The sequence below is a fragment of the Xenopus laevis genome, chromosome 3S (genome assembly GCF_017654675.1).
Source record: "Xenopus laevis strain J_2021 chromosome 3S, Xenopus_laevis_v10.1, whole genome shotgun sequence".
Lineage (NCBI taxonomy): Eukaryota > Metazoa > Chordata > Amphibia > Anura > Pipidae > Xenopus > Xenopus laevis.
Window position 1 is genome coordinate 28,326,767 of NC_054376.1, and position 16,909 is coordinate 28,343,675.

Consider the following 16,909-nt stretch of genomic DNA (forward strand, 5'->3'; position numbering starts at 1 on the left):
CTATAAATGGCTTTACAACAACCTTTATGAACAACCAATTTTATTAAACAATGAGCAATAGAAAATAAGTGCATTAAGTATTAAGCATTGTATTGAAAGAATTTAAGACTGAATTTTCATATAATATTCATAGTTTGCTTTCAGAGAAAATTCAAAATAAGAGTTGGTCTTCAAACGGTTTAGTTCTTCAGACTGAAGCAGAGTCTCAGCCTTAGGCAAGTAGCTTTTCAGCTCAACGCCTTTGTTGAGTAAATTCTGAAGAACTTTAACAAAGATGGAATCCTTTGTTGCTTCTATTGGGTCATCTTTACCATCTGTTGCAGACCACTCATCTCTCTTCAGAGCCTTGCAAAGAATTTCCAATTTTAGATACTCTACTTCCACCTCATGGTCATTGCCAATGTATTCAAGCAAGTCTAGTGCTTTCTTGAAGTCATTTTCAGTTGCTCTTTTGTTTTCCTCACAAATGTATAACTGAATTAAGTCTACTGGTGGTAATACAGGCATTGTATTTAAGTCAAGCTGTTTTTCCTCAAGAAGCTGCTTGGGTAGAGTCTCTTGATGGAGTAAAAAATGTTCTTGCTCAGCTATTTCCTCTACCTTTTCCTGCAATATATCCTCTTGAAAATCAGATGCTAAAGCAGCCAATTTACTTAAACCAAGAAGAGTTTTTTTCTTACCGAAGTACCGTTTCTCCATGTTTGCCAGCGTCTGCAGAGTTCTGTGAGCCTTTTCAAATTCGTGGCTGTTCAGTTCATGCAACCAGCTGAGGTGTTCATGGGCTTGCAGGAATACAGCTAGCTGCCCATGCTGAGAAGCAGGTTGGGACAGCAATTTGCCCCGTTTGCCTTTCTCCAGGTACCAACGAAACAGAAAGTCTGAAAAGTTTTGATTTGAAAACTGAGTCATGTACCTTTGCAACCTGTTCTGATTATCAGTCTTTTCACATATCTGCACCAAGATATCAAAATCACAGTACTTCTCCGCAAGATTTGAAGCCCAGGCATACTGTCCTAGGCCTAACAAAGGAGACAAAAGTTCTGACCGCTTCTGAGCATACTCCATTTCCAGGATACTGTATCTTTCTTCATTAGTCAGTTTAGAAATTGACTTTAGTTGGGTGACATAATCATCAAGCAAATAGTTTAGCAAGACTGCAAGCTGTTCAATTAGTATAGTACGGAGGCCGCTGTCTGCCTGTTGATAGACCTTCAGTATTATACTATGCTGATGTGTAACCACAGACCGAATACCACTAGAGGCAGTCCATGGGATGTGCTCAGGTTCTTGAATTCCGCTTTCATTTTTATAGAGAGAGTTTTTACTTTGTCTGTATTGACAGGCAGCATGTAGCATATCCTTTAGAATCGTGTTAACATTGACCACTATATTTGCCCATTCAACCGAGTCAAGGGAGGTACTCTCTAAGTCAGCTTCCTCTTTGTCTACCAGACATTCAAAGATGATATCCATCTGGGACACCTCTCTAAAGTAGACATCAGCTGCAGTTAGATTCTGAAGAACAGAGCACATCCTTTTATCAAGTGCAAGTTGTATGGCAGAGTTAACCAATGTTGGCAGCTTAGCATGATGATTCTTTAAAACAATCGCAGCAGACAGCTTCTCCGCATGCTCGCACAGCAATAGTCGAGTTGCTACTAACATTCCTTTCGCTTGACAAGTACTCAAACGACTGAATAGTCCAACTTGATGAAGAAAATCCACAAAAAAAGAGTGTGCTTTCATCTTATCTTCCAGCTGATGCAAGAGAATTAAAGAAGTGTTGCTAAATCCGGCTGCTTCTTCAGGTACGGATTCAGCCCAGCGAGGATCAGAGGCAGGATAATCGTCAATTAAGTCAACGCTTATTTGGTTTACTGCCTGATTTAGTTCATCATCGGGTTCCATATCAGAGTCTGAGAACAGGCTGTCCACCATGCTCTGGGCCCCCAGTATATCTTTTCGGCAATATTTTAAAAAGGCTGCTTTCAGAAGTTTTGTCTTATCATCATGAGCAATTTGGTCAGGTCTTGAGTCCTTTACTGCAGCCTGGTGGCTGGATTTAGAAACAGATGACAGGGATTCTTCCATGTGCTCTGAGAGCACAGAAGCAGTTTCTCGAGCAACAACTGTCAGCATGCCACTCTTTCTAATGAAAAAAACTGGCAAACCTTCCCAGGATCCCGCTCCTACAATGTTATCTCCTTCTGTTTCAAATGGAATTTTTTCTTGAGGCAAAGAGCTCTTTCGAGTTCCTGTTGAACAGGCAAATACCATATCTTGGGTATACAGGTAACAGGCCTGGCTGCTGAAATTAGGTATCACAAGCTGGCACTGCTGCATATTTCTAGATTGAAACACTGGGTTGAACTGAGTGACTTCCACTGTGATTTCATCGGAAATATTGTAACCTTCATCTTTAATGGTTACGAGGGTGTAATAAACCTGGCAAGGGTTATCGCCAGGATGCCAGGCAGCAGCCAGGATAACTAAACCATCACAGCTTTGGTTGAGACTCAAATAATCAATGTTAATTCCAGCTTTGATATCATCATAGTTGCTTTCAGATCCCCAAATGGCATCAGATATATTTTCTCTGAGGACTCTGCTCATGTCCCAGTTAAGCACGGGACTTTCTGAAGCATCATCCAAGTCCCACTTGTTTATGCTTGAGTCTGTGAGAGTGTAGAAGCAATCTCCCTTATCCCACAGAACACTGCAGAGTGTAGATTCAACCGCAGGAGACAATATGCCAAAAAGGGTGGACACCCGGCGGCCAATTCCAGACAGCATGCCCTGCCCTTGCGGCACAACGCGTTGATTAATCTTTCCAGACGCATCAGGGGTCAGTCGTACAAGTTGGTTTTTTTCTGAAGACAGGATAAAACTGTTGCCTTTTACAGCAGTAACAAATGCGCAAAGAGATGAGCCGAACTCTGTGTAAGACTCTATATAGGTGCTCTCATGTAGAATGTTAGGCCAGTAGCGGGATGAGCCTTCAGGGGTGGCTGCCATTAAACCCACTGACTGGGCAGCAGCAGGGTCACCTTTCTGGGCACAGATATCCACTAAATCTGCTGACCACTCGCTGTCACTGAGGGGAAGAGGCAGTTCTTTGCACACCATTAACTTAGCAGTGGTGGAATGACTTATCCTCCAGATAATCAGCCGATCATTGCACGCCAGCCATGCCCATCCACCTTCATGAATATGAGCAGCCATAGGCTCATCTGCACTGGCATTAGACACGGCCTCCATTACCTTCACTGGCAACGAGGAACCAAATAGCTGCACATTGTAATTCACCGTCTCTGAAGCGGCCGGGTGGAGATAACCCCGGGAAGGGGTGGATCTGGCGCCACTAGTGGAAACTCTACGGCCCACGGGAGAATACAGCGCCGAAGGGGAAGAGCTGGCGGTCACTCCCGGACCCAAGACTTTCCTGCCGCCCGCCAGTCGGGAATTAAACGGCCGCCGCGCCGAGCCCACTCCCTGAGCACGGGGTGACGGGAACATGTTGGTTTCTGTAGCTGCTGTGTCGGGATAGATTTGAAAAGCGCTCGCTACCCGCGTTGTCACAGGAAGTGTCGCGCTGTTTGTGACGTCATTAGCAACTGCCCGGGCTGTAATTCTAGAATTCAGGCGAGCGATGGAACGTATTGAAAGTAACTCTGCCACGGTCCTGTTAGTGGAGTTGTATTCTTGTCCCTATCCAATGAATGAGACATCAGATTCACATACTACTGTAAAGATGTCATTATGGTTACATTGGGCATCTCAGCTACAGTCGTCGTCTACAGGGCCAGGCCAAGGTATTTTGGCACCATAGGCAAGGGCTTCAATCAGTGCCCCCTCCCCACCTGGTCCTGCATTACATCTCACACCTTACCATTCAAATTGCCCCCTGTGCCAGCAGCCATCATGTTGCTCCATGTATCTGTGTCAGCACCCAGTGTCGGACTGGCCCGGCGGGATACCGGGAAAAAACCTGGTGGGCCCCGACCCACATGGGCCCCCGCCGGGCCAGACCCCTCTCCTGTTGCTGTTGTTTTTTTTTAAAAAAAGGATCTTCGTGACGCACAGCGCAGAGTGTGCATATGCGCCAGTGGCGCCGTGTGCACAAGTGCACCAAGGAGATGGCTCATAGTGACGCACAATGCACATAGTAGGGGGACAGGGGGTCTGTAGGGGGGCCCTGGACTGCAGTCATGGTGGGCCCTGGGCCCCCCAGTCTGACACTGCCAGCACCTGCCATATTGCTCCCATTTGTACCTATGCCAACAGCAGATTGCACCCAAGCCCCCAATCTGTACCTGTGCCAGCATAAACCAAAACATTATCATAATACCTCCTAACTGTCCCATTTTTAGTGGGACAGTCCCTAATTTGACAGCTCAACCAGTAGTCCTGGGTTTGTACTGGAAAGTCCGGTTTTTCTCTGTATGAACAGCCAGAAAAAGAAACAATGTTTCTAACACAACAGCCGAAGTTCAGCTAAGATACTTTTATACCAATTTAGAGATAAACAAACAAGTAATTGTAACAATTTAGTTAACAGATCCCTTGGGAGTAGTTAAGATGGCCGTAGATGCAAAGATCAGATCGTTCGAATCCTCAAACGATCAGACTTATTGGACTTCCCCATTTCCAGACCTGCCACTAACCTTTCAGATGAAATAAAGTAGAAAAAGAACATATCAGCCAATGTTCTGCCCCTGACAGCAACCGTATGAAAGTTATGTCCGACAAAAGCTAGTGACAGTCTCCCACTGAATATCGTAAGATCGGCAATATGCGCAGAGATATTATCGGCAGCCGACAGAAATTTTCTAACCTGTCCGATCGACTGAACATCCGATCGGCATGGCACGACAGATGTCGGGACACTCGACATAATATCCGAAAATCGTACGAGATCGGATCTTTGCGTCTATGGCCAGCTTTAGAGTTAAAGGGCAAGTCATCTTCATTAGCAAAACTGTAACAACTGAAAAAAAAACCACAGAAACATGTTCAAACTTTCATAACCCGCTAAATTTTGTAAACTGAACATGGTAATTAGGGGTGTGGCCACAAATATGGGCATGGTCCAAAAAATGTTGCCACGCTGCACACAACAATTTTTTTGTCCCTCTTTTTATTTCCAAAATGTTGGGAGATATTGTTACCCCAATCTGTACCTATGCCAGTGGTAGCCAAAAAGATCCATCATATTGCCCTAATTTGTACATATGGCAGCAGCAGCCAAAAAAATCCACAATATTGCCCCCAAATATGTGCCAACAGGAGCCAAAAATCCATCATATTGCCCCCAAATATGTACCTGTGCCAGCAGCAGCAGTCAATAATCCATCATATTGCCCCATTCATCTGTTTACCTGTGCCAGCAGCAGCCAAGATATTGCCCCCAAATATGTACCTGTGCCAGCAGCAGCAGTCAATAATCCATCATATTGCCCCATTCATCTGTTAACCTGTGCCAGCATTGCCCACAAATATGTACCTGCACCAGCAGCAGCAGTCAATAATCCATCATATTGCCCCATTCATCTGTTTACCTGTGCCAGCATTGCCCACAAATATGTACCTGTGCCAGCAGCTGCCAAGAGGGAGGTGAAGAGTGCTTGCAGAATGAATCACGGGCAAGAGGGGGTTGGAACAGTTGGTTTCTAAAATTGAAAAACTCAGGGTTTAACAAAAAAAAAAAGAAAGAAAAAATTCCCCTTAATAGCCTACTCTACCTACCCCTAGTTCCAGCCCTGGTCGTCACCCGGGTGATTTTTTTATTGCTTTACTAGATTTTATTTTGTTTTGCAAGAATAATAATGGAATTGTTTAAAGTAGAATGATTGCTTTTCCACATATCACATTCAGTCGTTTACAAATGTTCGCAAGGGAACAGCGAAAACGTCAGCCTACAAAGAATTCAATATTTTACACCACTTTACTCCAAAAAACAATGCTCCCTCCCCGTATGTGAATCTTTTGCTCTTGTTGTGGCTAGGGTTGCCACCTGGCCGGTATTTTACCGGCCTGGCTGGTAAAAATGATGGTTGATCCCAATTAGGGTTGCCACCTTTTCTGGAAAAAAATACCGGCCTTCCTATATATTTATGTTTTTTCCCCTATTAATAACATTGAGATCAACCATCATTTTTACCGGCCAGGTGGCAATGCTAATCCCAATGTTATTAATAGGGGAAAAAATATCGGAAGGCCGGTATTTTTTTCCAGAAAAGGTGGCAACCCTAGGGCATATCCATACCTACAGTCATGTTGACAGGCTGCTTTTTATCTGACTGAACATCTTGTTAAAACATATATAATTGAGTGGTTGGTACAGGGAAATAAAAAAAAAATATAATCTATTTCAGCCACTTAATACAAACTATAGCTTGCACAAGAGGGATAACGTTTCTATGGAAACAAGGTAAGAGTGCAGCTCGTAGGTCCTGCTATTGCTGCCCTCAAACAGCTGGGATTTGTATTGTGCTGCTACTGGATATCTTTATGCACTATTATTCACTTTACAGTATTAACGCTGGTCTTCGAAACTGCATCCTATAACTGAGGTAAAATATAGATAATCTCTCAGTGGCCATTGGACCGTTTAATCACCCCTTTCTTCTTATCTGTGATGTGACAAACACAACTGGCAAAAAAAAAATGAATATGTCATTGTGTAAAAGTGTCTTTTTAATAAAGTTGCAAGAAAAAAAGACTCCACGGAAGTGGCTTTTCCGTGTACCGGAAGTGGAAGCACAGGGCCGGAAACTCCGTCTACAGCGCGTTGTTTGCCCAGCGAGTGAGAACACGGCCGGGCAGCGGAGTGCACCATGGCGGATGTAACAGCCAGAAGCTTGCAGTATGAATACAAAGCGGTAAGTTTGTGATTGGGTGGGTTGTGTGATCGTAACTACAAGTGGACTTAGAAAATGTATTCGCATGAATATTCAACCTGTAGGTCACCATTGTAGAAGTGTGTGTTGTAGATCAGCTACAGGGTGAATGGCTGAATTATTTAAGTTACTTACCCTTTGTATATCTATCTATCTATCTATCTATCCATCCATCTCTCTATCATCTCTCTATCATCTCTCTATCATCTCTCTATCATCTCTCTATCATCTCTCTATCATCTCTCTCTCTCTCTCTCTCTCTCATCTATCTCTCCATCTCTATCTATCCCTCTATCTAGTCCTCTATCTATCCCTCTCTCTCTCTATCTATCCCTCTCTCTCTCTCTCTCTCTCTCTCTCTCTCTCTCTCCCTCCATCTATCCTTCTATCTATCCCTCTATGTATCTATCTCTCCATCTCTATCTATCCCTCTATCCCACTATCTATCCCTCAATTTATCTATCTCTCCATCTCTATCTATCCCTCTATTTATCTATCCATCTTATCTATCCCTTTATTTATCTATCTATCGATCTGTCCCTTTCTCTCTCTCTCTCTCTCTCTCTCTCTCTCTCTCTCTCTCTCTCTCTCTCTATCGTAAATGGTTATCTGCCAGTGTCCTATAGCGACCACAATAGAGTTCTTGTGAAGTAAAACCTTTGGAAGAAATGGAGGGAGCACAGTAGCTGCGACTGAAAATTGAGTGGGAGACCAGTGGCTCTAGACTTAGTGATACTGACACTTAAAAACGACTTTTTAAAATATGAATGTACATTAAAAGTTACCTATAGGCCATGCTGAATGTTTTTGCTGAGAGGTTTGTTTTTGTAAGTAATTGTTAGTTGAAGTTCCTAAAACTGACTTTTGCCAACCTGACTGTCCCATCTCAGCCTGTCTTTTACTGAAGGTTAGTGGCAGGTCGGGAGATGGGGAAGTCCAATCATTCAAGGATTCGAACGATCGGATTTTTTTTGTCTATGTCCATCTTAAATCTCATACAATTGCATACAATACTTGTAAAGTGATTTTATTGCTAGTGTTCTTAGCTGCATTACAGTTTTTGTATGATAGTGTACATAGATACCAACCCATTTTCCATCAAGCCAGGGGTTTAACTACAGAGGAAGCAGACCCTGCAGCTGGGCCCCAAGAATGACAGGGGCCTCATGAGGTCCTAATGCATATACAATTTTAATAAATATTGGTATCTAGTTAGGCCACTGAGTCAGGCATTTGTAGACACACGTTATGTATTCTCATAATGCATTGGATAACTTACATCTCACATGACATTAAAAATAGATGTAGTGGAAATTTTTATATTGTATACAGATGGGATTAGAGATTTTGAACATTTATTAGGTCTTAAAGAGATACTCACACCAGAAATGATACCTTTGTTACATCTATCATAATATTGGCTTTGCATGCTACTTATAATTTTGCCAAAAAGTATTTGCTGGATGCTTTTACATTACCTGTCTGACTCCCCGTGTTCGTCTATGAGGGGGCTGCCATATTTGTGCAGCAGCAGTCCGTTAGCATTAGAAACTCTAACCGACAGGCTGAGATGGGACAGTAAGGTTGGCAAAACAGTTAGGTTTAGGAACTTCAACTTAGAATTACTTAAATAAACAAACCTCTCAGCAAAAAACAATCTACATGACCTATAGGTAGTTTTTTAGTCTCTATCACTTTAAACCGGTTTCCTGCGTTCCTATGAAAATAAATAACTTAGAATGCCTTCTCTCACCTTTTAATTTAATTTTCTGGAGCTGAAAGAAGCTAATTAACTATAGATAATCTAGAAACAAGACATTGCATGATAGTGGTATTGGAAGCAAAAACCCTATCATGAACTTTATGAAGTGATAGCAGGTTTTTTTTTGTTTTTTTTTTTATAACTCTTTATTTATTCAACATAGAGTTTTCATTTTCATCTGTACAACATCTATGCAATGACATGTATAGACCTCAGATCAGCACATTATTTCACAATATACAGAAAAAGTAATATAAAATAAAATAAAAAGGCATGGCATCCATAATATGGAAAGAAATCATATGCATCCTAGGTGTACCTGTTCCCAATAAAGGGAAAGCTCTTCGGGATAATTGCAAACAGTGTCAGCATTCCGTACATGAATACAGAGAGGAGATAGCAGGTTTTTAACCCCCCAACTGAACTAACTTTTTTTTCCTGCAACCCAGAACTCTAACCTTGTACTTCAAGCTGATCGCTCTCTGATAGACCGTACTCGCAGAGATGAGCCCACAGGAGAGGTTCTGTCACTGGTGGGGAAGTTGGAAGGAACACGCATGGGTGACAAAGCTCAAAAGACCAAGCCACAGATGCAGGAAGAAAGACGGCTTAAGTGAGTGGCAACACTAAAATGTTTTTCACAACACTGTACATTTGAAGTTATATGAAGTTATATTGGTACATACTTTACATAGTTTATTCAGAATGAGTTGGAATTGATAAAATGATGGCATTCAGGAGAGAATATATAATTCTGCACTTTTTTATTTATACAAACTGCAAGACTGTTGCACACATCTCAAAGGAGATACCGTCCTGGTGCTAACAGAAAATGTATACCAAAATTGCAAAAAAGTTGTTGCACTCAAGATAAAAATAACTTTGTTTTTATTTTTACTTTATAAATTATGTTCTTTTTATCTTTTTGTAAAGTCCCTTGAGTACAAAGGCTTTTTTTGCAATTTTTATACACATACATAATGATTTGTGTATTGACACTTTGGGGTTTTGCTAGTTGCATACAAACACCTAAGCAATTTAGGTGCACTCTTCAGTGAATTTGACAGCAGATCTTCAAATATCAGCCATGCTTCAGTTCTAAAATTATCCTTTTCTTTCAAAAGATGTATTTAGTGAAATATCAAGTTATTTTTGGTAGAGTGCACTGAAAGAATATTGAACGGTGCTATATTTACCACTACACTATATCCATGTCCCGTTTGAACTGATTTAAATATTGTATATTAAGGGCTTTGTGGTTTTGTATATCTGGCTATCAAATTGGAACAGATTAAATGTTTTTCAGATTTAGAAAACGTATGTTTACATTTTTTTAGCTATTTAGATGATTGTAGCCAATTATGGTAAGGAGAACTATATTTTTTTTTCATGTGGTCTAGTTATATTAAGGAGTTTCTCTGTTTACCATCCATAAATGTTAGCAGCAAATTGCTTCCGGGGGTGATCATTTTTTTCGTTTTGAAGAATATCCCCTAGACCTAACTGTATATGGTTTTTGGGTGCTTAACTGATCAATAAACTTGCTTCTACAAGACTGTCAAATGAATGTCTAAAAGTGTATTTTATATAATTTAAAAAAGAAACAATTCTAACATACAGGCAAGTTAATTGGCTGCTGATAAAATTTACTATAGATGTTATTGATGTTATTTATGAAAAAAATGTGTGTCTAAAATTTGATTGAGTAAAAACTACCCAAAAATTTGTTTCGCATTCAAACGAAACTCAAATCTTCGAATGTCAGGAAGACTTCAAATGGGTCAACTACCTCTGCCATTAACTTTTACATGAATTCAGCCTGTTTTAAGGTGGCAAATATTCAAATTAGAACTGTTTCAATGGTCGAGGTGTGATAAATCTCACATTCGAATTAACATTGGAGTTGGTGCTTTTAAATTATAATTTGACACGAAAAAAACTTCAAAAAATTTGAATTTAACATTCGAACCTTAATTAATGGTTTTTATGGTATAATTTTTATTTCTAAATTACACTGTTTACACTGCCAATTATTCACTCTGTCATCTAAAATTTCATTCCTGAAACAACTTTAGTTGTAATATTGGTGTTGTAATATTGGTGTGTAGGCAGCCATCTCAGGTCATTTTGCCTGGTCATGTGCTTTCAGAAAGCCAGTGCTGCACTATGGAACTGCTTTCTGACAGGTTTCTCCTGAATAGCTGAATGTGTCATGGGACCTGGATTTTAGTATTGAGTGTTGTTCTTAGATCTACCAGGCAGCTGTTATCTGGTTACCTTCCCATTGTTGTTAGACTGCTGGGGTGAAAGGGAGGGGGTGATATCACTCCAACTTGCAGCAAAGAGTGACTGAAGTTTATCAGAGCACAAGTCAAATGACTGGGGGGCAGCTGGGAAACTGACAATATGTCTAGCCCCATGTCAGATTTCAAAATGAAATATAAAAACGGTTTGCTCTTTTGAGAAATGGATTTCAATGCATAATTTTGCTCGATCAGCACTATTAACTGATGCGTCTCATAACAGTATCCCTTTAATAACTTTGCCCCAAAGTTCCACTGATGTGGAGCCTGATGTAAACGATATTTATACTAATCAGGGCCAAGAATAAGAATTGTATCTACTAATGTATCAAAGTCAATTTGATACAATAGTTCCTCACACTCTACAGAGGCTGAGAAATGTAGCAAATTGTAACATTTCATGGTCTGTGCCTGGGTTGCCAGAAAATACAGAAAGAGCAATGCTAAAGTTTAGGCTTCAATTTTAGAAACCGTAAAAAAAAAAAAAAAAGAAACTGAGAGTGTCTTTATTTCTGATGTACTATCTGAACATACCTGAGCTGAAAAATAGTTTGGAAGATCAAAAACACTTAAGTAAAACACATTTTAAATATTTGTGGATACAGATTGATTTGAAAGAGTATATATTTAACAGTACAAAGCAGGGCATATAAAAGATGTGTGAACTGTGATTGTAATACAGATCCCTTCAAGTTAATTTTAACATTACCAATTCTAGGAGAAGAAAACGAGATGAAGACAGGCATGACATGAACAAGATGAAAGGATATACTCTGCTGTCAGAAGGTATAGATGAAATGGTGGGGATCATATACAAACCAAAAACCAAGGAGACGCGTGAAACCTATGAAGTGCTTCTCAGCTTCATCCAGGCCGCACTAGGAGATCAGGTAAGGGATGCCTGCTTTGTGTGCTGGGTATGTGCAGTTCAATGCAATCTTTGTGTTTTTGGTTGATGTGGCATGAGTACAAGTCATATAAGGCCTCCAATAAGATTAAATATGCCCACTTTTTCAGTGTTTAGTACTGCGCTTTAGTACTGCCACTGAGTGATGATATCAGTGCTCTAGATGACATGCAGTAGGCTATTGCAGTCAGAAGCCTCTAGCATAGTGAGTGTCAAGTCAAGTGAGTTTTCTTTTCTAAGCTGGGTGTTGCAAGGACTGGGTAGGTTCACTGTAGCAGCTGCTTCTACTTTTGCAAACCCCGTTCCCTTCTGTATCAGACTTCCTGATTTCAACATAAACCCCCAGGGCTAGGGCTTAAGCATGCTCAGTTTGCTTCTCTCCTCCTTCCTTCACCCTCTTCTCCTTCCTGCTGTAACCTGAGCCCAGAGCTATGAGTGAGCAGGGAAAGACTCAGGCAGGAAGTAACGTCACACCAAGCTAATATGGCAGCTGCTATCCTAAACAAACAGAGAGCTTCTAGAGCTGTTTACTCAGGTATGGTAAAGCATTCTGCAGACTAAATATAGTGTTATAGCTTGCACTATTGTGGCTTATCTATTTGCAATAAACTGCTTCAGTAGCTTTCCTTCTTCTTTAAGTACAGGAAGTATAACTAAAGCTAACTCTAAAGCTTGAAAATTCTATATTTTAAACTCCAGGGTTCTATAATGAGCAATGACTCAAAGTTTTTCACATTAGCTTACCATCTTGGATTTTATGGAACCATCTTTTCAGTTTTAGTGACACTACCCATGCCTTTGTGCTCTGCGCTGATGCTGCTTAAACTATGCTTAGGGGATGTTGGAAAGTCTAAAAACATTAGCAAAAGTGTAGATAAAGCTGTTACTGCAGGGCTGATTAATACATTCTGTTGCAGAATGCACTGCTTTGTGTTGTCATGTAAACTAAATTATTTCTACTCAGCCTAGTATTGATACATTTATATAGAGTATGTTTTGAGTTGGTACCTCAGTACAGAGCTTGTGTTGCATCTTTATTCTATTTGCTTGGGTTTTGCTCCATCTGACATTGCTTTCTATATCTTTAAGCCACGAGACATCTTATGTGGAGCAGCAGATGAAGTACTGGCAGTGCTGAAGAATGACAAACTTCGGGATAAAGACAGGAGGAAGGAAGTGGATCAACTTCTAGGGCAAACTGATGATACTCGGTACCATGTACTAGTGAACCTGGGCAAAAAGATTACAGACTACGGGGGAGACAAAGAAATTCAAAACATGGGTCAGAAATTTTTAATTCTTATGCTCAGTCTGTAAAATAAGTGTACTTTAAATTGGGGTTGTGATATATATATATATATATATATATATATATATATATATATATATATATATATATATATATATATATATATATATATGTGTGTGTGTGATCCGTTATCCAGAAACTTCAGAATTATATACTCCATTATAATCAAATAATCCAAATTTTAAAAAATGTAATTATAGAACAGTACCTTGTTCTTGATCCAAACTAAGATATAATTGATCCTCATTAGAAGCAGAAACAGCCTATTGGGTTTATTTAATGTTTACAGTATTGTCTAGTAGTCTTAACATATGAAGATCCAAATTATGGAAAGACCCTTTATCCAGAAAACCCCAGGTCCTAAACATTCTGGATAATAGGTTCCATACCTGTATATTATATATTATTCTATCCTATTTCTATTCTATTTTCCTTTTATATTCTCAACATCATTTTGGAGCACATTCGTTGACATAAATAAAAAGATATATTTTTAACTTTTTTTTTTTTTTTTCCAACAGATGACAATATTGATGAGACTTATGGGGTGAATGTGCAGTTTGAATCAGATGAGGAGGTAAGTCTCTTACAGTAATATGCTTAAAATTGTAACATTAGCCTAATGGAAGCTTTTGTTTTTCATACTTGGAGTTCGAAGTTGCAGAATATACATTTTTTTTTTCTTCCAACCATTAGGAAGGAGATGAAGACGCATATGGAGAGGTGCGAGATGAGGCATCGGATGACGATATGGATGGTGATGAAGCTGTTGTGCGTGGTACTCTATCTGCAAATGTAAGCATTTTCTCACTTATATATAAATAATATAATATAGAGAAGTTGTGATGTTTGCTAATTTAATGTTTTTCTGTTTCTATGCCTCAGCTTGCATCTTCTGGAGAATTGATGAGTTCCAAAAAGAAAGATCTTCATCCTCGGGACATTGATGCCTTTTGGTTGCAAAGACAACTCAGCCGCTTCTATGATGATGCTATTGTATCCCAGAAAAAAGCAGATGAAGTACTGGAAATCCTAAAGGTAATGTCTTATATTAAGTAATTTTTATCATTTGACTTTTCTGTTTTGAACATTTTGGGGACACAGACAAACTGTATGCCGTTACTAAATTGTGCAGGATGCTGCCACTTTGCAGAGTGATTTGACTAGATTGGAATACTGGGCAGCAAACTGGAAAATGAGGTTCAATGTTGATAAATGCAGGTTATGCACTTTGGCAAAAATAATCTAAATTCAAGTTATACACTAAATGGCAGTGTGTTGGGAGTTTCCTTAACTGAGAAGGATCTTGGGGTTTTTGCGCATAACAAGTTGTCTAATTCTGGGCAGTGTCATTCTGTGGCCACTAAAGCAAATAAAGTTCTGTCTTGCATAAAAAGGGCATTTGACTTGTGTGAGAAAAACATAATCTTTATAGGTCCTTGGTAAGGCCTCACCTGGAGTATGTGGGCTGCAGTTCTTATAAATGAGCTGGAGAGAGTGCAGAGGCTTAAGTGCAACTAAACTGGTTAGAGGGATGGACAATTTAATTATGAGGGGAGACTGTCGAGGTTGGGGTTGTTTACTCTGGAAAAAAGACACTTGCGAGGGGACATGATTACACTTTACAAGTACATCAGAGGACATTATAGACAAATAGCAGGGGACCTTTTTACCCATAAAGTGGATCACCGTACCAGAGGCCACCCCTTCAGACTAGAAGAAAAGAAATTTCATTTGAAGCAACGTAGGGGGTTCTTCACAGTGAGGACAGTGAGGTTGTGGAATGCACTGCCGGATGATGTTGTGATGGCTGATTCAGTTAATGCCTTTAAAAGGGGCTTGGATGATTTCTTGGACAGATCAAAGGCTATTGTGATACCAAATTCTATAGTTAGTGTATGAGTATATATAGTTTGTGAGTGTATGGGGGGGGGTCGGTGTGTGTATGTATGGATGCTGGGTTTCATTTGGAGAGGTTGAACTTGATGGACTTTGGTCTTTTTTTCTAACTATTATAAGGGAAATTAATGCCCAGAAAACTAGATATGAGTCAAATAGCTCAATATATACGTCTATGTAACTATTTAAACTTTTTTTCTGTGAAAGGAAATCTTGGTGAGACAGTAAACTCCCAATATAATGACATCAAGACTTCATTTACACATAGAGATTAACAGTTTCTAATTGGGGCTGGCTAGAAATTGATTTCATTGTTTACATTTGAGCACGTACGCAAACATGCAACCCACAAGAAGCACTAACTTAAAGTGGACCTGTCACCGATACAATTATTCCAAATCCTATTTTATTATGTTAGTCGAGCAAAAGAAACTTTAATTATACTATATAAATTGTTTGGATCTTATTTCAATTGGTCTGGGAACTCATAATTATAGCAAACAGACAGGAGCCATTTTGGGGACACTGTTATTAAGACAAGCCTTACGTCATCTGAGAATCTTGTTTATGCACCAGAATGGGGGACCTGATGTCCATCCCCATGCACTAGTTAAACATGGTAAAGAGAGCGGGGGGGTGGATGTGAGTAAGTGCTGAATGGAAAGTGAAAGTAATTGGCTGCCCCGCATCTATGCCTAAGGCATAGAGGAGGGGCAGGCAATATTTGATTGACAGCTGATATTTTTAAATGAGTTTACTTTAAAGCTTTGAATGCTTTAATAATAATACGAATTTGGATTTCATGTTTAATTTGAAAAGTACTTTTATTAAACAGCTTTTTATGTGTGGGTGAAGGGTCTGCTTTAATTATTAGCCATTATTTTCTCTGTGTACCGTAAACCTTGGGCAGTATTTGTAGGACAATCTTTGAAGGTTAGAGAAATATCAAAGGTGTGCCTGAAAAATGTATAAGGTACACTAAAACTCCCATTTTACATATTTCAGGGCACCGGAAAAATTATTTAAAATATGGGAAATGCTAGAATCAGGGAAATGTCTTCTGCATTATGTTTTGGTTGGACAACAGAAAACCTGTGTAAAATGCAGAAAACTGTAAATCAGGTTATGTAAGATTGAGGTTTGACTATTATATAACTACAGTATATTATATAACTGCTGCAATAGATTTGTATTGTCAGGGAGAGCTTTGTCCCTGTGCTCTGACTCTGTATGGGTCATTTTGAAAACTGGGCAAATTTACACTTAAGCTGGCCATAGATGTTGAGATTTTTAAAAGATCAGATCCTGATCGTGAGACCACGATCTTCTCAGAACGATCGTACGATCGTACGAATCTACCATCAACTAAAAAGACCAATTTACCAGGAAAACAAAGGGGAGCTGCCTGCTTGGCCCTGCAAACATAGAGAGATTGCACTGGGACCGACAAAGATTTTTTGACCTGGCCGATCAATTTCCCGACAGATGTCGGCCGAAAAATCGTAAGATGTGCGGTTAGTGGTATTCGAACGATCGTACAATAATTTCGAAGGATCGGTCGGGCTTCCCTAAAATCGGTCGTTCGGCAAGAAGAATCGTCGCGTCTATGGGGACCTTTAGGCAGTAACCCAAAGCCACCAATAAGCCTCTGTAGGGTGACGTCTTTTCTCATTATAATAAGGGCTTCAGTAATAAGTCCCAGTTTCACAATTTTTTAGGACATAGATAAATGAGAGACAAATAAAATATGAATATCATGAATGAAATACTTCTTGCTTGGTAAACTACATGAAGTAAATATAATGCTTGCAGTTATGTGCACAGTCTTCT

General features: G+C 39.8%; 2 protein-coding genes across 2 annotated transcripts in view; one reads left to right on the forward strand and one right to left on the reverse strand.

The window, feature by feature from the left end:
• Positions 1 to 23: 23 nt before the first annotated feature.
• nup133.S (nucleoporin 133kDa S homeolog) lies at positions 24 to 3,610 on the reverse strand. The gene has a single exon (XM_041588145.1). It carries the CDS (start codon positions 3,514 to 3,516, stop codon positions 103 to 105), a length of 3,414 nt encoding a protein of 1,137 aa, XP_041444079.1. The 5' UTR covers positions 3,517 to 3,610; the 3' UTR covers positions 24 to 102.
• Positions 3,611 to 6,723: 3,113 nt separating this feature from the next.
• Positions 6,724 to 16,909, forward strand: part of snrnp200.S (small nuclear ribonucleoprotein, U5 200kDa subunit S homeolog) — a 48,569-nt gene continuing 38,383 nt past the window's right edge. The window contains exons 1-7 of the mRNA XM_018255156.2: positions 6,724 to 6,881; positions 9,111 to 9,274; positions 11,683 to 11,854; positions 12,961 to 13,153; positions 13,702 to 13,757; positions 13,877 to 13,975; positions 14,066 to 14,218. Coding sequence (XP_018110645.1) covers positions 6,837 to 6,881; positions 9,111 to 9,274; positions 11,683 to 11,854; positions 12,961 to 13,153; positions 13,702 to 13,757; positions 13,877 to 13,975; positions 14,066 to 14,218 — 882 coding nt within the window. The 5' untranslated portion in view covers positions 6,724 to 6,836. The remainder of the gene's footprint in view (positions 6,882 to 9,110; positions 9,275 to 11,682; positions 11,855 to 12,960; positions 13,154 to 13,701; positions 13,758 to 13,876; positions 13,976 to 14,065; positions 14,219 to 16,909) is intronic.

What these genes read in the sequence shown, in the direction of transcription:
- nup133.S (XM_041588145.1), bottom strand. Translation starts at nt 3,516, where the DNA reads ATGTTCCCGTCACCCCGTGCTCAGGGAGTGGGCTCGGCGCGGCGGCCG.